General features: G+C 42.6%; 1 protein-coding gene across 1 annotated transcript in view; it reads right to left on the bottom strand.

The window, feature by feature from the left end:
• Window positions 1–25405, bottom strand: part of arhgap42b (Rho GTPase activating protein 42b) — a 168903-nt gene extending 143498 nt beyond the window's left edge. Inside the window, 1 exon segment of the mRNA XM_080731273.1 lies at window positions 25129–25405. Within this exon segment, the coding sequence (XP_080587399.1) occupies window positions 25129–25282 (154 nt within the window). The 5' untranslated portion in view covers window positions 25283–25405.
• Window positions 25406–25827: the final 422 nt, after the last annotated feature.

Raw genomic sequence — 25827 nt, 5'->3', positions numbered from 1 at the left:
TATATGCCCGTAGCCAATTAGAGAGGGGAAAAGGGTGACATGATCATAATATCAAGGCATATGCCTATATAAGGCTGCATATGGGTATTTATCCAGTTTAGAGATCGTTAAGGATCCCCTAGGGACGGGTGAGGGGTAAGGATCTACTGTAGTTTATCTCTTGGGGGCATTTGGTCCTAACAATCGTAATCGTAACACACACACACACACACACACACACACACACACACACACACACACACACACACACACACACACACACACACACACACACACACACACACACACACACACACACACACACACACACACACACACACACACACAGGGGCGTCACAAGGGGGGGAAAAGTGGGACTGAGTTACTAGGGCCCAATGTAGAGGGGGCCAGCTATTGAAAAATAGCAGATATACAGTGCCGCGCTGTGAGCTTGTAGATCTGCTATTTTTGAAAAGTTGTGAAAACGTGTGCAAATCTTTGAATATATGTATTTTTGAGGCGAACATTTGCAACTCAAATTTTGCTTCCGGGGGGGGGGGGGGGGGGGTCCCTGGAACTAAATATTTTGAGATGGGGGTCCGTGGCCAAATACATATAATTTTGGGGGTCCTTCACATGAAAAGGTTTGTGCACCATTGACATAGAAACATAGGTTTTCCTAGATTTTTCAAAAATAGATCTACAAGCTTGCAGCGCGTCACCGAGTGCCGCGCTGTGAGCTTGTATATCTGCTATTTTTCAATAGCTAAAGCACAAAATAACGCGTAATAATGCGTTCCCAGTCTAAATGGGTTAAACCCCCTCCCCCTATGAAGAACATTCATGGGGGGCCCGCAGTGAATCCTTGTACCCAGGGCCCAGAATTTGGTGCGACACCCCTGCACGCACGCACGCACGCACGCACGCACGCACGCACGCGCACACACACACACACACACACACACACACACACACACACACACACACACACACACACACACACACACACACACACACACACACACACACACACACACACACACACAGGCGTGTCAGATATAATAACACACCATCATTTTATATAGAAGCTGTGTGTATAGTAAATCCTTGCATTAAATTGCAATAAAAAAATCATGTCTTGGGAGCGTTTCTTCAAGGCGCTACTGGGCATTTCATTTCTGTACAGTAATGTACATCATTACTTCAGATTATGAGCATCGTCAACAGAGGGCTCTCCACTCTGGCCCTGTGGCAACTGCTGGTTCAAGCAAAGATGGTTCATTTAGGAAGATATGCCATCCCAATTGTAGCCACCAGAGGCAAAATGGTACACAAATCATAATGGTCTCCTAAGTGGGCGCCGTCAGATCTTGCAGACTGCCTATGTTTACTTGTTGCAACCGCCAGGTCGCAGTTACTATCAAAACCTCCAGCGGCTGTCATTCAGTCAGTCTGTCTGTCTGTCCGTCACGTCACACTTGTCCCCTACTCACCGCCATCTCCGCCACCGTTGGCCCTATCCATGCCAAACTTGCACACACACACTCCTTGGCTGCCAAACCACAACCTCCACCCTCATTTCTCACATGCCCCTCTTCTAGCACCACCATGAGGCCGTTTCTTGCAAAACACATTTTTGGACACTGCTCCTACACATTTTGCCCTAAAATCACACAAAGCGGTACACAGTATGTCTAAAGTCCTGTCATCAACATGGAGGAACCAATGGCACTTACAGGCCTATTTGTGTATATGTAACAGTATTAAATATAAGTGTATATAATTACACAAAATATACAAATAGGGGCTTTTACCTGACATTCTCCATATGTTATAGTGCATTTGTGGCCACGGCTCCTTTAAGTCCCCTCCTACTGTATAAATGCCCTGCGCACCTCCACCTCTTCATTCTGTTCTTCCGTATTGAACGAGGTGGGTGGCCTTTGTTATCTCTCTGTACTGTATAACAAAATACTATTTAAGTTGCAAATTACTTATACAGTGTCTGTTTCATTTTGTTTAGAAAGGAGTCCATGCTGCACTGTATTAACTTGGAGACGTGTGTTTTCTGTATTGTTGTCAGTGTCAGGTATGTTACGTTTTATGTGTTGTTACCTTGTGATTCTGTTCTTCCGTATTGAACGAGAAAGGAGTCCATGCTGCACTATATTAACTTGGAGACGTGTGTTTTCTGTATTGTTGTCAGAATTAAACGGAGTTGTCTCCAAAGAGAGTTTCGGGTCTGTCTAATCTACACAACGCAGAGAGATAAAGATACACCGGTTACATAATATGTGACCAGACGGTCGCTTATCTCCCGATTAGGGAGTCTTACAGGTGCTAGATCCCTCTTGTGAGTGTGTTGCTGGAACAGAGTAAGGTCGATAATAATGTTTATTTTCTCCTGATTTGTCCCTCTAAAAAAAAGCCATTTTAGTATGAAAATCTTGGGAATATTGTGGCGCTTTTGACGATCGGGTACAATATTTTGTTCCGTTACCAGGGGTTCAGAATGGTTCAGAGGCTGTTTTCGTGTTCACTCTTTCTTTGGAATTGATAAACTCTTCTTCCGGTCTCCTAAACAGGCATCCGATAACTTCACGCAAATATGGGAAGTAAACTGGAGATGGCAAGTCTTGGCATTTTTTTCTTGGTTTCAAGTCATCTAAACAGGGTCTAATTATTTCCACCTGGTAAACCAGGGAAAAGCTAAAAGTAATGTGTAGTCCAAAAAAAGACTGTCTTATATAGGCCTACTTGTAGCATCGATTAATGCTAATTCTAATATTAGTTTTTGCACTCTTCCTATTTTTGCGACATTGTAATGTTGCGTGACTACTTGGGGACCCATGGGACTCATTGGGGAGGTGTCAGAGGGTAAGGGGGGTCACTTCCTTGTTTTGACACTTTGTTTTTCTCAGTACTTCTTCAAAACTCACAATGGACACAGCTTGACACTGATTCAAGGTTGGCTCACACCAATACAAGCACTAGAACTAAATAATAACAACTGTCACTATATTGTTCACCATTGTATTTGGTCACTGTCAGGTGGAAACCTCCAAATACGTCCAAAACTGTCACTTTTCAGGATTCAAATACAAAAACGGCAAAAGTAGAAGATCTACAACTTAAGCCCAAAACACTTTTCGAGCTTGTACTGTAGATCTGCTACTTTTGAGGCTTTTGTGTGGCGCTGTAGTATGAGCAAGAAGGGCCAACACAAAAAGATAGACTATGGATATAAAAGGTTTCTGCCTGACAGCAACGATTTGTTATAGTTGCCATCCAGTTAACACCCACCCTGGTCAGAATAGCCGATGAAAACGGCATGAACCAACAGACACCGGAAGTGGCGGAAGTGCTGCGGTTAACGGAAGTTACGTCATGCGTTGCAGTCCGTTTACATAAAGATTGTAGCTCTTAACTCGCTCTTAATAGGTGTCCTTTGTCAGAATCCATGTTTTTGTTTGGATGTTGTTTATTACGAGCGTAACTGATGGGTCGGGAGAAGTAGAACAGGTTTTTTTCGCCAGCGGGGAATATGAAAAAACAATAACATCCGGTGAAATTCTCCCGGTGGAAGTAGCACCGTTTCATGTCGTTTCAGCCTATGGTCTTGACCAGGCTTTTCTCTTCGCAGATGAGTAAGCCTGGCTACGCGAGGCTAGTTAACACCAGAGTTACTACCAAATCTTGGAGTGAGAGATTTTTTTTTTTTTTTTTTTACATTAATCACCTGAACACTAGCATCCCTTTTCTGAGGACTGGCCTAGTGGATACATGTGTGTCCCTCTGTGGACTACGATGTGCTATCACTACTGTGCTATCACTACTGTCAGGGAGGTGGAAACCTTGTATGTCCACTCCAAACCTGTTACTTTCTTATTATCAACAAAAATAATAATAATACAACAAATAGTGAAAATAGCTGATCTACAAGCTCTGCTGCTCACAACACAAGCTTGTAAACCGTCTATTTTCACTACTTTTGTGCGATGCTCTGGCATTCTTTTACAAAAAAATAAATAAATGAATAGAAAGTTTCTGCCCAACAGAAATTAAATATAATATAATGCAGGCTACTTATTGGAATGCCAAACACAACGCAGCAGTAATAAATTAACTGTGTAAGATAAAAAGTTTTGTATGAAACAATTTGTTTCTGTAAAAGAAAGAAAGAAAAAAAGAAAGAAACATCAAATTGTCCCTTGCACACCATTCTCTGGGTCACACATTAAATCAATGTGTTATAGAATCTTTTCCACTTACACAGAGGCTTGTTTATTTATTTGGTAAGAGGCAGACATGGAACCAGCTGACCCCCTGACCCTGAAAATAAATCGATACAGATATAAAATAAATACAATAAAATAAATAAATAAACCAAGCTAATGAGGCCATAGGTTAACCTTGGGTTTTAAGGCATTCTTACAGTCTTACAACCACACGCTGTGTTTTTTCAAGACATACATTTCCATATTTTAGCAGCGCTGCGGTGTTTGGACGAAGAGCATCTCTAAATAGATTTTATTTTTGATTTATTTATTTTGCCAGAAGATGTATTGTGTCAGCAGCCGGTCCTTTTATATAAGTCCTGCCTTCACTCTAAAACTGCTGATTTGAAATCAATAGCCAGCCTCTGCTGTCTGGCTGTGCAAGCACCACCATCAATAATGGATGAGCCTTTACGGCCCAGTCTCCAGGAGAAGCGCTGAACCAGGTTGCTCTCTTTTAAAGGAATGACTCTTGAAGGGAACAGGTGAAATAGGCTACTCTGCTGTAAAGAAAGCACTCTCTAAGCCTAAGGGAACCAGTGAACTAGTCTATATACTCTAGAAACGTCTCTCTAAGGGAACCGGGGGAACTAGTCAACTCAACTTTAAAGAAATTACTCTCGAAGGGAACCGGGGAACTAGTCTACTCAACTTTAAAGAAATGACTCACGAAGGGAACCGGTGAACTTGGCTACTTAACTTTAAAGAAATTACTCTCGAAGGGAACTGGTGAACTAGTGAACTCAACTTTAAAGAAATTACTCTCGAAGGGAACCGTTAAACTTGGCTAATCAACCTTAAAGGAATGACTCTGGAAGGGAACTGGTAAGTAGTCTCGGTGCCACTTGGCACTGCAGATGGAATGGGACACACACACACACACACACACACACACACACCAAGTTTGAGAACTTTCAGTCATACGGTGCTCGAGTTATGCCAAGGACAGACAGACAAACAGACACAGGTTTGTGAATGGGTAAAATCTCGATATTTCGACTAGTTCGACTAAGGGTTAGGTTTTAGGTTTAGGCATAGTTTACCGAGGTTAGCGTAAGGGTTACGGTTAGGTTTAGGCATAGTAGCATTCACCAGGTTAGCATTCACCAGTGTCGGCAGGTTAGCATTTCACCAGGTTAGCATTCACCAGCGTCGAACTAATGGGACATCGAACAAATGTTACGTCGTAATATCGCTACGCTCCCTTGTGAATGAACTGATAGAAGACGATTCACCGTATGATAGTCTACCTATCATATGGTGGCAAGTCGGGAGAGGAAGAGAGACTGAGACAGAGAGGGACAAGCTACAGGGCGTTAATTCAACGCTGAAAGTGTACAAAAAGTAAAATATAAAACAAAAATCATGACCCTCTCTCCCTCTCCCTCCCTCTACATCTCTCTCTCTCCATCTCTCTGAAAACACAGGCCTTTTATGTTGAAATATTTTTTGGACGGTCCATTTGTACTGATAGCCATAATAAAGGATGTTGTTATGATCACGGGATGCATTAGGCGGATGACAGAGGTTCTCAGCGCAGGCTGGCCTCATCAGGGCCATTACGGCACAGAATGGTCTTTCTCAGGTTGTTATTGCTATGATGATAGGCAACACATGAAGAGACTTTCACAGAGGCCACGTCCAATTTACTAAGCACACTGTCAGGAACACTGACTCACAGACAGACAGACAGGCAGGCAGGCAGCCAGGCAGGCAGAGACTAGCAGACAGACAGAGACTAGCACAGGGGTCTTCAACAGGGGGTCCGGGACCCCTAGGGGATCCACCAAATCTTTTTTTTGATAGAAACCTTTTTCTCCTTTTTTATATTAAAGTTATACCATGTAATTTTTTTAGAAGTTTTAGAACCCCCACTCCGTTATTTTCAGCTTCTGAAGCCTTCTCTTTATATGTTTTCTACTTAGCCGTGACAGGGGCGGGATTTCCCGGCAAAATTACGTCATCACACTACCGGCCAATCACAGCGAGGGTTATACACTGCCGGCCAATCACAACGCATCTTGAAGTGGGGTCGCTATGGCGGCCATATTTGTAGTCGCCCGTGTGTCTCTATACTCAAAAGGTAATCTCGCCTACCAGGCAGGGTGAAGGAGTCCGTTTCTCCAGAATGCCTGAACGCACAGGAACCAGGGACCCCTCTAAAGATAGCTCTCGGCGAGGTGGAGGCAGACGCGGGGGTGTGAAGGTACGAAAAACGTCCGAAAGACGCGGACGCGACTGCGGTTTGCTATAGGGCTACTGACCACTAGTTGAGCATCTTACACAGTATAGCTTTAACCACTGAACCCTAGTATCCATATTCTAAGAACTTAAGACAAAAATCATGCTTAATAAACACATTGTGCCATTCAGTAGGAGTAGCCATAGAGCAAAGGACCCTGCATTTATGCCAGTGGTTCTCAACCTGTGGGTCGGGACCCCCAGGGGGTCTCCAAATTATTTTGGGGGGTCCCCAGATGATTAGCTTAACACTTCCCCAGCCGGCCCAGAATGGCTTGTTGTGGACTAGTCGGAAATGTCTATCATTGTATTATGATCTGAGACATAATATTATGATTACAGTATTTTCTGGACTATAAGGTGCACCTGACTATAAGGCGCACTGTCAATGAATGGTCTATTTTCAAACTGTTTTCATATATAAGGCGCACCTGACTATAAGGCGCACATAATAGACGCTACCGTTGCGTTATGCATCCAACAGATGGAGCTGTGCTAAAGGGAATGTCAATGTCAATGAATGATCCAAATATAAGGCGCACTGGACTATAAGGCGCACTGTAGTTTTTTGAGAAAATTAAAGGCTTTTAAGTGCGCCTTATAGTCCGGAAAATACGGGTATAAAAATGTGCGCACTCCCTCTCCCCCTCCCCCGGCGCCGTTTAGTTTTGGTTTTCGATCCCCCGGTCGTGAACTCACCATAAATATCTTGATTTCCATCGGCATAGAGTGGGGATTTTGGCCGAGTCGTCTTCCCCCCGTGGCGCTTCGTGCGTGATCCGTGCACATCGCGGTAAACGAATGTAATCCCGTCGATATGAAGACCCCGTGACAACTTTGATCTGGTCGAAAACATCCCAGAGATGCGCTATGCTAAGTGAACGGAAAATTTGGTATAGAGAAGGGATAGTGACCAGAAGCACTTCCGGTTCATGTGCAGAGAAGAATGATGCAATTGGTTAGACGGGTGGTGAGACAGAGAAGGGGTAGCGATCGTTTTTTTTCCGATCATTATCACTTAAGTTATTTCATTTTTAATGACCTAGTCCGGAAAATTACGGATCGGGTACAGATGATGTCCGGTATATTACGGTTTTAATATTAAGTGGCTCCACGTGGCTGGGGAAGGGTTAATGTAAAACATTGTTTTCTCACTCAACAGTAAACAAACCAACATAAAGTTTAAGTGTATAGAGGGTATCTGCAAATTTCTAAAGTGACAATTTAAGGACTTTTTTAATACCTCTAAAATGACAAATGAAACATTAGCCAAATTGTCAAGTATTAGAGGCTGAAATTGTGAAAATAGCCGATCTACATGCTCACAACGCCTTGCGTTGCAAGGCGTTGTGAGCATGTAATACAAAATGTATTGTAATACAAAATGAAATGCCTCAACTCTTGAGTGCTCGTCAGGGTGGGGGGGTCTCCAGTTAAAATATGATTATTTTGGGGGTCGCTGCCTGAAATGGTTGAGAACCACTGATTCATATCGTCGTTGTCTGGTGGAAACCTTGTATGTCCAAAACCGTTAGTTTTGCATTTATAATTTTAAAAATGATTTAAACTAGTAAAAACAGCCGATCTACAAACATACAACACCTCGCACCGCGAGGCGTTGTGTGCTTGTAGATCGGCTGCTTTCACTACTTTTGTGCAACGGCATTGTGTGATGAAGCAGGGCTTTACTTTGCGAAAGAACGTACACATTTGAAACTTGGGAGATACAAGGTTTCCACCCGACAACGACAATATCATAGATCTGAATCACAGGATTCCACACACACCACAAAAAGTGCTACACGGAACACACATATCGTTGCTGTCGGGCAGAAACCTCTCATCTCCTTTTTGTGTTTTTTTTCTTTGTATTTTTTTGTAAATCAATGCCCTATTTGATCACATTACAGCGTCACACAAAAGTAGCAGATCGTAGAAGCTCGTTTTGCACTTGTAGATCTGCTACCTTTGCTGTGTTTGAATTTGAATCCATTGTGTATTTTAGACACACACAGTATGAGGTTTCCACCCGACAGACAGAGACGATAAAAGCCAGGCTGTGGTTGCCAGTCAACAGCACACACACCACAACCCAACCCCCGGGAAGATCTTTTATCTGGTCTCCAAGGGCGACCACATACTATAATACTACCACATTCCATCCAGAGGTAAACAGGACAGACGGTGACCGCGGTTTTCCCAGTGACCCTGAGCGCAACGGTGGGGGCTGATGGGCCGATCATGTTGGAGGAGAAAGGATTGAAGCGCGCTTATGAGAAACAACTAAAATAAGACCTTAAAACCTGGTAAAAACAGTTGCGTGCAATGCATTAGCGCCAGATGACGATACAGGAAATCATTAAATGGAAAACATTAAATTAACTTCTGAAAAGGCTACTAGGCTAGCCTGATTTCAGACTCAGCTCACGCTTTAGTCTGAAACTGTGCCCCATTCTGAACGATTTCTGGCCCCCAACGTTGCGCTCAGGGTCACTGGGAAAACCGTGGTCGCGGACAGACGCCGCAACACAACCCATGCGTATTTGATCATTAGGGCAAAGCTGAAATATTTGGCACAAAACCCTTTCAGACGGGGTCCGTACGTGGTCAAATACTTTGAGAACCACTGGCGTAAAATGTCGACACAGTTATGAGTCTTATGGCTCAATGTTTGAGACGCTTTCTCTAAATGTCATTGGACTTTTCAACAATGTTCCTCGGGTCTTTATTAAATGGAATATACTAAGGCTTCTTAATAGCACAGTTAAAATATAACTATATATAAGCACTGGCTCAAAAATAAAAACGGTCCGTGGGCTGATTGGATCGATCACAACGGCTGAGGTTCGTGTTGTATGTCCGTCCCACTCTGCCCTCTACACTTTCCTCTGTAAACAAAAAGAATTATAATGATTTCTTTTAAATTACCTTCCGTGGGATGGGAGAGCAATAGTTTAAGGAGGAAGCAACAGGGATGATCGAGGGAGAGAATTTTGGTGAAGTATTCCTTACAATAACTTAGTGTTCAGTAGTGTTTATTAAGGATACAATTTATGATATTTATTGCAGGGGTCTCAAAACATTTTCAGGCCAATGAACCCCTTAGCTGAGAGAGTTGAAGCAGGGACCCCCCACTACATACTGAAGAATTGTGTTGCAGATTAAACTTCATAGACTTCACAGTACTGTCAATGTGTGATGTGTTGGATTCGTGTTATGTGTATTTTCATAGCTACAGTTTAATACCAAACCTCTTGCGGGTCAAAGCAGATCTACAAGCTCACAACGCCTTATGCTGCAGGACATTATGAGCTTGTGGATCGGCTATTTTAGGCTAATGTATCTATCCCCTAGGCCTAGGGTTCAAGTGGTTAATGTAAAAAAAGGTCCTATCACACAAAGATTTGGCTGCCCCCCTGTTAAAGGCCCCTGATTTGTTGAGTTAATAGTTGAGCTATGTTTGTCCTGAGGGTGGCACTAGGTCATGGGGTCACTGAAATAGTTAATAATAGGTTTGTCTTCTATGGAACCAGCTATTCGTTCTTGATATACAGGTTTGGAAGTCTAGAATGTCCATTTGGGCTTAATGGTGGAACTAGAGGAAAGGCCATTGTGTCACAGAAATTGGTTGGGTTCACCCTCGGGGGTTCGTGAAGATGCAGAGAACATTCCAGGACAATCCACCCAGTATATTTCCAGATATGCTGTGTGGAAACAAAGTATTCGTGGACGGATGGACGGACGGACGGACGGACAGACAGACAGCATGCTGTCAAATTTCACCTACTTCTATTTCCTCTACTTTCGTGCGATATTCTTGTACGACAAAGTACAGACTAACCACTTAAATCCAGCATCCGTATTGTGGGACAAGCTTTCACAGACAATCTGCTGTTTTTTGTGAGCTTATTTACAGCGAAAGCTTTCCTCACAATAACAGAAAACAGAAAAGACACTAGCATATAGAGCCCCGAGGGAACCCGCTCTACCATATGGGGTTTAAAGGAGAATTCCAGACGAGTGCTTTTTTTTTTTACGGTATCTGATGTTATTCCATCCATTAACCAGTGGAAGGAAGGAAAAAAGTCATTTTCTAGTGTGTTAGATCTGACCGGAGGGGGTGGGATCTAGCGGCTGTTCGCAATTTTGCAGCAGCCCAACACTCTGCGGGGATGTCTCCGACATTATGAAGGACCGATTTAAACAAGAAAAAGGAATTGTCGAGCGATAGAATCCTACAAATAAGGGATTTAACATTAAATCCCACCTTGTGAGGGGGAAAAAAACGGTAACTGGTCACTTCGCCAAAAATCCAACTCGCCAAATTGCCCACGCTCATTGGGCAGGCTTGTCAATGATCCTGGATTCGCCAGGATGATTGGCAATTACATCTACTATGTTAAATATTTTCTGGGGGAGGACCCCCAGATGAGAAGTCATTATTAAGGATGTCTTACTTTGCTTCAGTCATCAAATTTGTACACCTACATTTGGCATTTTAAGGCTGAAATTGTAACCATGCTAGTAAAGCAAGCCTGATAAAAGTATCAAACATGCACAAAATTCAACAGAACACAGGAAAATATATTTTTTTAGGGGGAGGACCACCAGACGCCTGTTGGGGAGTTCCGCGCACCCCCTAAAAAATAAATCTCCTGGATTCTCCTGGACTGACAGTCCAACGTTGACAACCCTGCTCATTGGCGAGGTGTCCTAGCAAGTTGATTTGGCGAGTTGGATTTTTGGCGAAGTGACTGGTATTACAAAAAAAACATGTTGAAATACGGAGATACAAGGTTTCGTCCCGACAGCGACGACGATGGGAACATTAGCGCAGTCTGCTTCATCTCGTCGGCATAGAGGGAGACACCATTGATTTGTGATGAAGTACCGGTAGGGTCTTCAAAGGAGAAGCTCTCTCCGCTCCCCGGCTTAACAAGGAGACGGGGGGTGCCTTTTGATGCGGCCGCGGGGCGCCGCCCGCATCACTTTGATTCCATCTGAGGGGTAGTGACGTGGGAGCGCGCTGCGCCGCAGGTGAGGCCTCTCTTCCACGCTGCTAACGATTACGCTTCCACCGTTAGACGCGCAGCAGGAGGGCGGAGGCTGGCGGCGCCGCGGAGACACCATCGCGTTCCCAGAGTTACACCGTGTTATAGATGTGGGTTTTTCTTCCCCCGACTGCTCTGTCTCCTGAAACTTTATCAGAAACATCTAAACACACAGTGAATCCTAAACGATGGGGATGAATGCATTCTACTATTCCAGCCCACCAAAACGTGGAACGCCCTTACTACCACCACCACTAGGGATGGGACGATAAGTGATATTATCGTTTATCGTGATAAAAAACAACTCATGATAATCGTATCGTGGAGATTTCATTTAGTGATGAAAAGTGATGAGTCATCACACTTTTCATCAGTTTTGTGGGCGTTTTCTGGGGCCATTTGAAGCCGCAGGAATGTTTTTTCTGCAAAACAAATGCTTGCAATGGATTCAGCATCATGACAAACCCCTAGTTAGACCCCTCACATCCTACTTAAATACCCAGGGGAAAAAAAAACTGTTTTTCTGGGTATTTTCCTCCTGTATAGAAAGTCGATGGGAGCCCAACTTGATTTGGCCACTGTGGCGACCCCGAAGGTCGCCGACTCGGGCGCCCTAGCACAAAAAATCCCTAAGGCCTCCGACTAAAAGAAATTACTGACATATTTGACAACTTTCTACTTAACACATCGCGACGCGTTGTGAGCTTGTAGATCTGCTATTTCCACTATTTTTTACTTTTAAAAATATATATATATATGAAAGTTTTTCAACATGGAAACAATTATGACGATTATGAAAAATAATCGCAATTTATGTCAAATAATTGCGATTAGACGATTATGTAATAATTGTGACAGCCCTACATGCCAAAGCGGGTGAATGCTAACCTGCCAACGCTGGTGAATGCTAACCTGCAGACGCTGGTGAACGCTAATCTGGTGAATGCTAACCCAAAGCCTAAACCCTAACCCTTACCCTAACTGGACAACTGGGACCTCGAAACAACAGGCCATCGAAATATCGAATATCTTGCCTTGCCGTGTCACATGTCACTGAAATATTTGACTTTAATTGTATAATTGAAGTCAATAGGGCTGTGATCAAGATGAAAGCTTGCCCAAATTAGGAGTCATAAACCATAATAATAGAATACTGCAGGTTCAGGAGCCGTACCTTATGATTATAATATCTAGACACAGCTAGCAATGCGCTTTCGTGTCAATACACGCAGTGTTTGTCTGTGGTATTTGGTCTAGGAGAACTGTGTGTGTGTGTGTGTATGTGTGTGTGTGTGTGTGTGTGTGTGTGTGTGTGTGTGTGTGTGTGTGTGTGTGTGTGTGTGTGTGTGTGTGTGTGTGTGTGTGTGTGTGTGTGTGTGTGTGTGTGTGTGCATGCGTGTGTGTGTGAGAGAGAGAGAGAGAGAGAGAGAGAGTGAGAGAAGGGTAGAAAGGGAAAGGAGACCAAGTGAGACAGAGACAAACAGGGAGAGGGAGAGAAAGAGAGAGAGGGATGGGAAGGGAAGGAGGGAATCTGAGTATATTTGGGTTTGTGAGTGTATCTGTTTATATTTGGAGAAGATGTAAACACGAAAAATCTAAAAATAAAGCCATGAATGGGAAAATGCCATGTATCGACCCCGACACGGTCCTTTAATGAAAATTCAGCTACAGTATAATTCGAAAACACATAGAAAGCGGTTATAGATTGGCTATTTGCAGCGAAGAGGATTTTGTGTTGAGAGAAAAAGGAAGTGGACCTAGTATAGAGCCCTGGGGGACCCATTTAAGTGGTTCAACGGGGAAATTTGCATTGTTCATTCCTTACTTGCTGCATGGGCTGCTGCTGTTTCTAAGATTGCTGCGAGCTCAATCTCCACCATCCCAGCTACCACCTGTTGTTTTGGATCTGCAGGGGGGTGGGGGGAGGCGTAGCCATCGTGCTCGCTCAGAATACTAAAAGCAGATCCATTCATCGGCAAAACCAAGTAAAAGTATTGCTCATACGTTTTATATTCATTAAAAAATATTTAATTCAATTCATGAGTTCCTGACTGAACAAAGAGCAGTGCTGGCAGGCTGAACAGGGTCACATGACTATAGGTGATGCGTTGTAGTTCTGTGCACTAAAATACCCCAGCATCTCCATATCGCTTGAATAGAAAGAGGTGCATCTGTATTTTTGACAGTATTGAAAATCATACCTTAGGGATTTCTAAAAACCCCTGGTTTACCATAATACCTTGATAGCACCCAACATTACACTTAGCCTACTAAATATTCCGTTGGGAGTCTAATGTCTGCCATCTAGTACAATTTTCAATCTATTTTCATGCTCTTATCCAGGGATACAATAAACAAGGTAAATAATCAAATAAATAGATTACAGAGAGAATGTAGCGCCTGAAGAAACTATGATACCAGGTAAAAGAAATCCCAGCCAGTGGGAGTGAGTGGTACCGATTCAAACTTAGAGACAAATTTATTTCGGTTCAGCTCTGTCCAGACTACAATATGACTTCTTTCAGAGTTTTGTGGGGGGCGGGTGCCGCCATTAATTCGGCCGTTTGGTGCCACCCGGGGCCTTACCCGGCCCGACTAGTTAGCATACATTTTAGGCTCTACCCGGCCCGAAAACGTCGGGTCTGGTCTGGTCGGGTTGGGAAAGAATTCGAGAACAGAGTAATAATAAAATAAAATATATTTTCTTTTTTCATTGAGCCCGGCCTGACTAATTAGCATAAATGTTAGGCCCTACCCTACCCTAAATGACGGGTCGGGTTCGGGTATGGTCGGGTTCGGGCAGAATTTGAGAACTCTAATACACACACGGTCATTTGTTGGAGTTGCTGGCAATGCTCAACAATGGACCTATTATCTGTCTAAACAAACAACCGGTTATCTAAATAGCATTCTGCACACTGACACTAGGTAAACAATGAAGTGGTACTATCATTTGTCTAAACAACATGCTATTTAAATACATTCTGTACACTGAAACTATAGGATACCAGGTAAACAAAGAGTCTAACCATACCATCGCAATAAAGCATAAATTATACTGTACCAGAATTACATGGCTAGTCTAACTCTTTAGTTTCCTGCAGAGCACCAGACATGTTCTTGCATGTCTGTTTGTTTGGATGCTGTCAAAGTCTGTTTCAACATTACAACCAGCAGCACCAGCAGCTAAGGGGAAATTAATAAATCATGAAAAAATGCAAAAAGAAACTGTTATTCGGATCGTTTGAAATCCACCACCTGCCAACATTAGACTGTGAAATCTACTTTTTTTTTAACCACAGATAATAGTAAATAATAATAATTGCGACCGCAGGGAGCAAGTTTACTATGAGAACCGTCACAGCTTGACCGTATGTATACGTGTATATGTGTAAAGCCTTACTGTGATTCCCCTGACACATCACTGTGACATCACAGGTGACATCGCAGTGATGTCAGATAAGATCCGAGCAGGGATCTCCATAAATAGGCATAAACAGGTGACATCACAGTGATGTCAGATATTCAGAGCAGGGATCTCCATATATGGGCATAAAACGGATTCTTTTAGGGATCTCCATATATGGGCATAAATAAATAAATGTAAAAGGGGATTTAAATTAGTAAAGAGTCTGAAACACAGACATGAACGTTGTAAGATGACATTTATGTGGGTAGGACAGGTTTGGCGGAGAGGTTGGGGGTCCTCACCCAAGAAACCTTTAAACACACTAATTGTAATTTCCTGTGTTCTGGGTGCATTTTATAAAGTCTGAGTCTTGAGTTGGCCAAATATGAGGAAGAATTCAGGAGAAATTTCAATTCAGCAGCCAAGCAGGAGAAAGGGTAAACATTCAGGATTCTCCTGCTAAAATCAGGAGTGTTGGCAGATATGCCTATAGTTGGAGTTATGTACCTTTGGGCTGAGTATGAATACAAAAACATTTACCTTTAAATTTGTGAAAAAGGTCAAAGTAAAAAATGTTTACCTTTACATTTGTAAAAAAATGCTTTGCTTATCTTTTTACACTTTTATATATGTTTTTTGTGAAAAATATGTTTTGTTTTTTAAGGCGACTCTGGATATCTGGAAAGGCTATATAGAAATGGAATGTATTATTATTATTATTTACTCTTATCTGTGGTTAAAAAAAGATTTTTTCACAGTCTACTGTTGGCAGGTATGACAGCAGGTGGTGGATTTGAAATTATCCGAATAACAGTTTCTTTTAAAATATTTCCATGATTTATTCATTTCCCCTTTAGCTGCTAGTGCTGCTGGTTGTAATTTTGAAACAGACTTTGACAGCATCCAAACAAACAGACATGCAAGAACACGTCAACCTTTTAACACACTAGATGTAATTTCCTGTATTCTTGGTGCATTTTAGCAGGAAGTTTATAAACTGAGTCTTGAGTTGGCCAAAATGTATGAGGAAAGATTCAGGAGAAATTTCAATTCAGCAGCCAAGCAGGAGAAAGGGTAAACATTCAGGATTCTCCTGTTAAAATCAGGAGTGTTGGCAGATATGCCTATAGCTGGCGTTATGCACCTTTGGACTGAGTATGAATACAAAAACTGGCCAATCATGTGCACGCCAGTGACGCCATGGTAACCAAACTAACCAAACTAACCATCACTCCACAACTAACTCTCGCTCTCTATTCTGTATCGATACAGTTGCTACAGTTACAGCATGATTCCCAGTGGCTCTCAAAGCAAAGAGGGGTCCAGGCCAGGGACCCCCAGACAAGCTTGAAAACAGCTGATCTACAAGCTCACAGCTTGAAGAACCACTCATGTAGCCTATTCCTGGTCTTATGTCAAGGGTCAGAAAAGCCAGCAGAAAACACTGGGGAACTCAGCAGATGAGATGGTGCAAACAGCTCTGTATCAACATTTGCAGAGCCATCTGCGTCAGACACCCTATTTACACCATTTAGAAAATGTTTGAAAATGTATCAACGGTTTTCAACGTGGAAACGATTATAAGAATCACGCGAAATAATTAAGTTTAAGCGTTAAAGGAGTAGTTCACGCCCAAATGACTTTTTTTCTTTTTTTCTACAAAAATGTTGCCATAGTATATTTTCCCCCTTTGATTCCGGATGGGGACCCGAATGCATTTGGGTCCCCATCCAGAATCAATGGGGGTACATTTATTGTAATCTAATTATTGCCTTAGGAATGCGGAAAAATACCAAAAAATATTATTGAACTCAAGTCTCCCTGGCTTGAGTAATCAATAGAAAAAAAGGCATTTTGGGGGTGAACTACTCCTTTAATGTAAGAACTGTGACTACCTCCTATTAAGTGGCTGTTGCGGGTTCCAGCGTGAAAACCAGCAACAAGCAACAATAAAAGCCATAATGGTTTGAGAGAAAGCAAGAGGCTGCTGGCACACATGACAGAGTGTGACAGTCACACAGTGATCGACAGCCCAACAACCACATATTGTATGTCGGGTGGCAACCTCATATGTCCAAAACTGTTACTCTGTAGGATTCAAATTCAAAAACAGCAAAAGTAGCAGATCTACAAGCTGAACACGCGGCAACGCTGTTGCATGATCAAGCAGGGGCTTTAAATAAATATGGAGATTAGGGATGGGACGATATGAAAATGTCATGTCACGATTATTGTGACAAAAGAAATCACGATTTACGATATTATCACGATAATCAAAATCCATTATCCTGGGGCGGAACATTTGCCAAAAGATAGCAGATCTACAAGCTCACAACGTGACGTGTTGTGAGCTTGTAGATTGGCTATTTTTTGGCAAAGACATCTGATAGAGTGAAAAAAAGACATTGGTAATAATAATTGGTAAGTATCTTTTACCAATTATAGACGGTTCAAATGGTACCGGATATGCAGCTCGGCAAATAAAGGGTGAATTAATCCCAGTGCATGACGGAGGACGATATCACGATGAATTAAATCTCCACAATACGATTACCGTGAGTGTTTTTTATCACGATAAAGGATAACATCGCATATCGTCCCATCCCTGATGGAGATAAGAGGTTTCTTGCCCGACGGTGACGGGTACAGGATCTCATGGGGTTTAAGAAGTGCTTCCAACAGATTTGCACAGCCTGCAGACACCCTGCACTAAAAAAGAAACTAAACACATTGCATGAAAGAGCCCTGCGGTCCCTTCCAGCGCTGGCTGGGCTCCTTGCTTAGCGATGCACTCTGCTTTATTGCTAAACAAATCACTGAATGCACACTGTAGTTAGTACAGTACATTTGCATTACATGGATTCGCGCATGTCAGCAGCATCACGCGATAACATATTTAATCCTATCGCATATACAGTATACAGACTGAAAAACACACACACACACACACACACACACACGCGTGTGCCTCTCTCTCTCTCTCGCTCTCTCACTCTCTCGCTCTCTCGCTCTCTGTATTACTGTATATATACTTGTGAGGACATCAACATTTTGGGACGGTGATTTTATGAATGCATTTCATTTTATTTGCCATTTTTAACCCTAACACCGAAAATATCCAGTCTACAAGACCGGCTATTTTCGGTATGCAACACAGCCACAAGATTAAAGTAAAAAGCAGGCATAACTCTTAATACCAGTACCAACCATCTAAATGCCTAACCCCAACCTGAATACAGCGCGCACACACGCACGTGCGCACACACACACACACACACACACACACACACACACACACACACACACACACACACACACACACACACACACACACACACACACACACACACACACACACACACACACACACACACACACACACACACACACACACACACACACATTGTGTAATGTCAGGCCAAATGTTATCTGCTGGGGGACAGGAGATGGTTACACAAGCATGTTTACAGCACCATTTCCTGTGACCAAATCCCCGAGAGCATCTTCTCCACTCACTCAGACAAGCATACACGCAGCGCTCCCAAAGCTGCACTATGTGAAGTGTCGTTGTCACTTATGACCACGTCATGAATTAATTAAAATGCTAAACAGGAGTTAAACCCTGTGGGATTATGTGGCGCCTTTTTTTTACGTTGAGTAAAACTCATGCAGATGGTACAAATAATATGCATAGCATGCAAAACATGGATGTTGCCATTAAAATACTAGCTAAATGGCATTCATGAAATCTAATGCCATGCAGATGAAGGATTCATATTGTAGCTTAAAGGCAGTGGTTCTCAAACATTTTCACGTGAAGGACCCCAAAATGATAGTATGTAATTTGCCGCGGACCCCCATCTGAAAATGTTTTGTGCCAGACCCCCAAAAGAGAAGATTTTTTTATTTTATTTTTTAAAATCAAACACCTTTCCAGATAGTTCGAAAATGTTCAAAAATCATTGTACATCAGCTATTTTTGAGAACCACGGTACTAAATCCTAAGAACTGTCTGAAAAGCTTATACAGTACAGCTACAATCTAAAATGGCACAGATGCTTTCCTGCTTTTAATTGGTTAAACCATCTAGACTTAGTAAACTGGACCCAAGTTGTCGCTGTACTATGGACTGCCCCCCCCCCCCCCCCCCCCCCCCCCCCGTCTACAACAAATCTCTTTCTACAAGCTTGACACTGCAATTATTTCTGACAAATGTTCCCCCCAGAATAATATGGATGCTGGGGTTCAAGTGGTTCTGGATAGGTGCATCACGTAGCCAGGTAGCACATGTTGAAAATATGGTTTACCCGACCCAATTTGGGGTGCCTCTGGCTTTGCCAGGAACACAATTGTTGGCATAACATCTAGATTTGGGAGGAAATGAAAAAAGATTTAGAAATTGTGAAACGAAAGAAAGCAAAACAAGAGAAGAGAAAAGTTGGTACACACAGATGGCAGATGTTTAGAAACTGGGCAGAAGCTCTCTATTGCCAAATTAGGGGACATGCAAGTCAGAGCCAATAGGAAAAGTATTCTGTAAGTGGACACCAGCTGTTGCCCAATGGTCTCCCATGCATGGATGGTTTCATTACAGTCTGTGTGTGTGTGTGTGTGTGTGTGTGTGTGTGTGTGTGTGTGTGTGTGTGTGTGTGTGTGTGTGTGTGTGTGTGTGTGTGTGTGTGTGTGAGAGAGAGAGAGAGCGCTTGTAGGTTGTCTTTTTTTCAAAATGTTTGTCTCTTCTTAGGTCATATTTGAGATTTTTTACAGTATATTTTGTTGGTTATTTTTTTATGTAGTAATGGCCTTATTATTAGCTTATATATTTTTTCACTTTAGAAATGTGCAGATACCCTGTATACATTGATAGGCCTACTGTATGTTATTTGTTCACTGTTGAGTGAGAAAACAATGTTGCCCAACCCCGTTTGGTGTAAAGTTCTGTTATTGTAAGTGTCTATGTGGACCCATACAAGACCGATGGAACCGATAGAAGACCACCTTCAAACCATCAAGGTGCAGGTTCACGACACTCTCAAGAAAGAGGATTCCATCATAGCTGGAACTGCACGTTGGTGGTCACTGACTGACCAGTGAGTGACCACCACAAATGAGCTTGACGTCCTGTCACAATAGACCACAAGCATACCACAAGTATGCCACAGGAAGGCTCAAAAGAGCCGAAACTTTTAACCCTTTCTTTCAATTATGATTTAGCCAATACTTATTAAAGGCTTTTTAACATTTAGAAGAGTGCCTTGGTTTTCTCTTTTTCAAGACCACAAGCTGTCTTGGTCGAAAACACCCCAACATCACTGTGTGGGCAGGTCAGAAACTATGAGAGTGGCCAGTAAAATCACCTCTCCAAGATATGCTCCTTCCATCATACGCTGTAGAATCTGTCTAGAGTCTATTCAAAGACACACAGACAGACACAGGAACGGACAGGGGGAAACGACATAATAATAATAGCAGTTGGTAAAATATGTGGTGTGACTATACTGTCCAAACAGTTCAATGATATCGTCTCTGTCGGGTGGATGTTCAAAAGGATTTCAGGATTCAAATTCAAAAACGGCAAAAGTAGCAGTTCTACAAGCCCAAATCATGCCACGTTTCGAGCTTGTTGATCTGCTACTTTTTATGCTTTTGTGTGACGCTGTAGTATGATCAAGTAGGGTGTTAATTTACAAAAGAAGTTGTAGTTAAAACATGAAGATAAGAAGTGTCTGCCCGGCGGCAGCAACAGCGATATTCAACGACATTCGAGTCACAGCAGCCGCTGCATAGACAGACGACATAGCGGCGGACACAGTTGATTGAAGTCGACCCCAGGTTCTCAAGAGCTCTTCTACTTTCTCGTAATAATCTCAAAGGTCCAACTACGGAGTAGAATCACTGACGCGGACAAAAAAGGATCCAATTAATTCTAGGCCCGTCCAATAAGTGGTGGCAGTGCCCACTTCAGCTGGGAACTTGACTCTGCTGTGAACGTTTCTTTTTTTTTTTCAAAGTGGTGCCAAAGCTACATTGTAGCTAACACTGAATTATGCATTGTGTGAATTGACTATTTTGAGGTTCAAAAGTGCAAAGAGAGAGAGAGAGAGAGTAACGAGAGAGAGAGAGAGAGAGAGAAAGAGAGAGAGAGAGAGAGAGAGAGCGCAGCATGAGTCTTCTAGTGTTACAGCCCATAAAACAATACATCCCCACCAGACTCAGTGGGGAGTCTCGCATGGTAGTTCAAAGCAGCCAGGAGGTGATATACGGCAACAGGAACAGTCTAGACGGGGTTAAATGGAGACAGTGGCATGGCTAGAACCAACATCTTTACTGGATGGTAGGGATATGGGGACATAATTGTTATTATCGTTTATCGTGGTAAAAAAAGAAGAAGCTCATAATCGTATCACAGAGATTTTAATTTAGTGTGAAACGGTCCTCTGTCATACAATGGGATGAATTGGCTTTTGTTGAGCTAAAAAAAAAAATCGATTCGCCAGAAATAGCAGATCTACAAGCTTGCAACGCGTTGCAACGCAATACGTTGTGGCTTGTAGATTGGCCATTTTTGGGCAAACATTTCCCCCAGAATAGGGATGCTGGGGGTTCAAATGGTTAACAAAAGTGCATGGCATTTTAAGTTTTAAGCATAATAATATTGTTAATCGCAATTATTTTAACTCTGAATCTCTGATGGTTCCGTCCACTCTTGGGAGTTAATACAGACCTGTAAAGGTTCATTTGGTTCCATTGGTACACTCTGTGGAGTTGAAGACCTAAGGGTCCACTTGGTTCCTAACTATCAATTATTTAGCACCCCTGGGGGTCCCCTGGCTGGAACCCACTTTGAGAACTGCTGCATTAGGTAATAACATCTGTAGACTTAATGTACTACATGTATGTGCTAAATCCCAGAGTGCTAGAAAGAGTTGTTCATCTATTTAGTGAGAATAAAAAGAACATTATAATGGGGGTAAAATTTGTTTTTTAAGAACATCCCATTTTGAACTCCAAAAACGAAATAAGTCAAAATGTTGTACTTACAAGCCTTTAACCCTTAGCCAAAGAAATCCCACAATCCTAGTGATGTGTTGAACCATGTTCATGATATAACCTAATATGTTAAACTAGACCATAATCTCACAATGCTATAATATACTGTAGCTGAGGAAATGAGAAATCCTATTTAAATGTGAGTTTTCACAGTAACCAACTAACCATGGGAAGGTGCCAGCATTGTCCTTTCATGTTTCCCCAAACGTTCATGGATTTATGGAAGTACTGTATTAAAAATCTACAGTTTAGTTGTGATGAGCGACTCATTCATCATCTTCATCAACAAGCTTTGAGTGAGAATCTATTCTGGGCTTTTCCCTAATGACCCTGCAATGTGTCTCTGCAATGTGTTAAAATGCAGGGTAACAGATCGTTTTGGGGCTGAATATTCAAATAATGTGGGGGCGTTGTGATTTGGCATTCTCATAAACGTGTTGGAAAGAAATGTGGTCCAACATCTAAATCTGTCCCAGCATTCAGTTGAGCAGTTCTGAGATGTCAGGAGTGAGAGAGGTACTGTAACTGTACACCCGGGTACGCTCACTTGAACACCCCAAAAACCAGGGGTTTTAAAAATAGGGTCCCCAGCAAGATTAGTTAATAATAATAATAATAACTAGAAATACTGTTCCTACGAAATAGTGTGGGCTTGCATGTAACACCATGTATGGGCATAAAGATCTACCCTTTGGCTGCACCTCATTGGCTAAGGGCCCTGCCCCTGTACTGTCGAGGAGAATTTGACGTAATAGGTTATGTTTTTTTAAGGGGAACTTGATAGATAAATAATGAAGATAACATAGTGAGCCCACAATAATAATAGCATCAAAAGATCAAAGATTCCCGATGAAGCCGGTCAATTTGACATATGGCGCAAGTGTGTGGCACAAAAACTGTGGGAGGAGTAGCGCGCCAAACTTTTGATCACTCTTGAATAATAAAGTCGGACAAGCCCTGTTAGGGCAACCACACTGACTAGAAGTACTAGCAATACAGTGTAGTCCCCACTGATGATGTCATCACTGTGCAGTTCCGTTCCGCAAGGGTCAGCTTTTCAAAACTCTTATCCTATCGTCTTTGTCAGATGGAAACTTCATCTAAATCTGTTACTTTTCAGGATTCAAATTCCAAAATAGCAGATCAACAAGCTCAAAATGTGTGGCTTCACGCAACGCTAATGCTAATTAGTCAGGCCGGGTAGGGCCTCGGCTCAATGAAAAAATGTAATATTTGTTTTTATTATTTTATTACTATTACTATATGATAGACCCGAACATACCTGACCCGACGCTTTCGGGCCAGGTAGGGCCTAAAATGTATGCTAACTAGTAGGGCCTCGGGCCTGCCCAGATAGGGCCAAGTTAGGGCCGATTTTCAGACCCGTTGAGAACTCTAACCAGTAGTGATCTGTCGTTCATGAGTGATTCATTCATAAGAATCGAATCATTAGCAAGACTCGTGAACGATTCGTTCAAATCCCTGAAATGTGTCGTTCACACTTTCGTTCACATATTTGGTGAAAGAAATAAATAACTTGTCAAACTTGTACCATGACAGAGAACGATTAAAAGTCCTCCCCCTGTCGCGCATGTCACTATGACTCAGCCATAACCATATAAGGAGTTCCCAATGAAGCTACACCAAAATATGGAGTGTGTTGTCTAACCTCAAAGTGTTGGCATGGCATCAGGAGCAAACAAACCAGTAAGCTCCATATGGGCACAAAGTGGCATGCATGCCCATATGGTAGCGGCCTGACTCTACTGTAGATGTGAGGCCACCCGAATGTCTAGTTTTAAGTCATTTCCATATAATGATATGGAAAAAGCAACTGATATTGTTATTTGTATATGGACTAGTATGTAACTAAGTAATTTCATAAGTTGTCCTTTATGGGGGCACCCGCTGGCCTACCGGTCCAGCCGCATACCACATAGGCTCAGTGCAGTGTAGCCTGACAGCATTTCGCTGGTTCGAGTCCGGAATCTCCCGATCCCGACAGCCTTTGCTGCGTGTCACTCCACATCTCTCTCCCCATTTCCTGTCAGTCTACTGTCCTATCATGCTATCAATAAAGGCATAAATGCCCACATATCTTTATCTGTTGGCCTACCTTTAATCTATACTGTGACACCGCAACTACGCGGCAGCGCTCTGTGGATAGTTTTTGTTGATTGATGATTCCAGCGGCTGTAGAGGTTTGGTCTATCTTTTCCTTATGCTTTTAGCCTAATTGTTTATGACAGTGGTTCTAAAGTGGGGTGGGGGTTTCTATTGATTAGTCACGCCATGGAGACTTGAGTACAATAATATTAATATATATAATATACCGAAATAAGGCCCTGGATGGGGACCCAAATGCATTTGGGTCAGAATCACTGGGGGTACATTTAGGGTCAAGGGTCAAGTAAATTTACCTCCACTGATTCTCACCCAAGAACATTTTGGTCCCCATCCAGGGCCTTGTATTTGGGTCCCCATCCAGACCCATGCGTTTGCGTCCCCATTCAGAATCAATGGGGGTATTTACTATAATCAATTGTTTTCTCTTAGGAATGGGACAAATACAAAAAAATATGATTGAACTCAAGTCTCCAAGGCGTGACTAATCAATAGAAAAAAAGTCATTTTGGGGGTGAACTATTCCTTTAAGAAATATTGAAAATATGTAACAATTCTTTTTTCTTTCTAAATTTCAATGACAGAAATCTATCAGATGGGGGTCTGCAGTCAACTACATTAATTTGGAGGTCCTGTGATGTCATAATGCTATGGTATGATGGTGCCTCAGCATCCAGAGTGGACAATGACCAGGATTCACTATGACCAGCCAGCCAGTCCAGACTGGATCCTACGCATCTCTCACACACACACACACACACACACACACACACACACACACACACACACACACACACACACAACTAACGCACGCGCACGCACGCGCAGCAAGCCATTCCCAGACTGTATCCATCCTACGCATCAGTTAACTGTAACTGCAGCCGAACTTTATTCTCTGAGTGACTGTCTATCCCTACTCCCTAGGGTTTTAGGGTCGGCTCAAACTGTCAAAGAATAACACAAGAAAAACATAAATGTACATAAAGTAAACACTCACTCTTGAAGGCCGTGATGAGCATGTTTCCATCCTTGATGAGGTCTTTGATGAACTTGTTGGTGCGCTCCAGCTCGATCTCATGACATTTGAGACGCTCTCTGAAGTCCGGTCCGTCCAGGAAAGAATCCGTGAATTCCAACGTGGGCAGTCCCATTGTACCGCTGTTTAACTACACAACCTCAACTAAGAACTGTTCAATGAATAAACCGTGTTATTGTTGTTGCTGTTGCGTTTCATGCCGCAGCGTGCCCGGGTGTGTTGTGTATCTGTTCCCTCTCCCCGAACTGGAGAGAGAAAAAAAAGTTTACTCTAAAAACTTTTCCCCTGCTCGTTTTTACTTCCGCCTCGGATCCTCTCTGGTCATCATCAGAGAAGAGCTGCAGTGCATGCATGGTGGCAGCGTGACTCCTGCTGGTTTGGAGAGTTGACAACACCAGGGGTCTTCAACAGGGGGCCCGGGACCCCTAGGGGGTCCTCAGAGTTACTATAGGGGGTCCTCCAAATCTTTGTGTGGTAGAAACTTTTACTTATTTTTTTATATTAACCACTTGAACCCTAGTGTCCTCATTCTGAGAACTTTAGACAAAAATAGCAGATCTACAAGCTCACAACGCCTCAAGGCTTGTGAGCTTGTAGATCAGCTATTTTTCAAGTTTATTGAGTAGTATTGGCAGTTCAAGTGGTTAAATATCTGAAAAC

Source organism: Nannobrachium achirus (genome assembly GCF_963921795.1).
Source record: "Nannobrachium achirus genome assembly, chromosome: 8".
Classification (NCBI taxonomy): domain Eukaryota; kingdom Metazoa; phylum Chordata; class Actinopteri; order Myctophiformes; family Myctophidae; genus Nannobrachium; species Nannobrachium achirus.
Note: the sequence above shows the minus strand (reverse complement) of the source record. Positions and strands in the feature narration are given on the sequence as shown.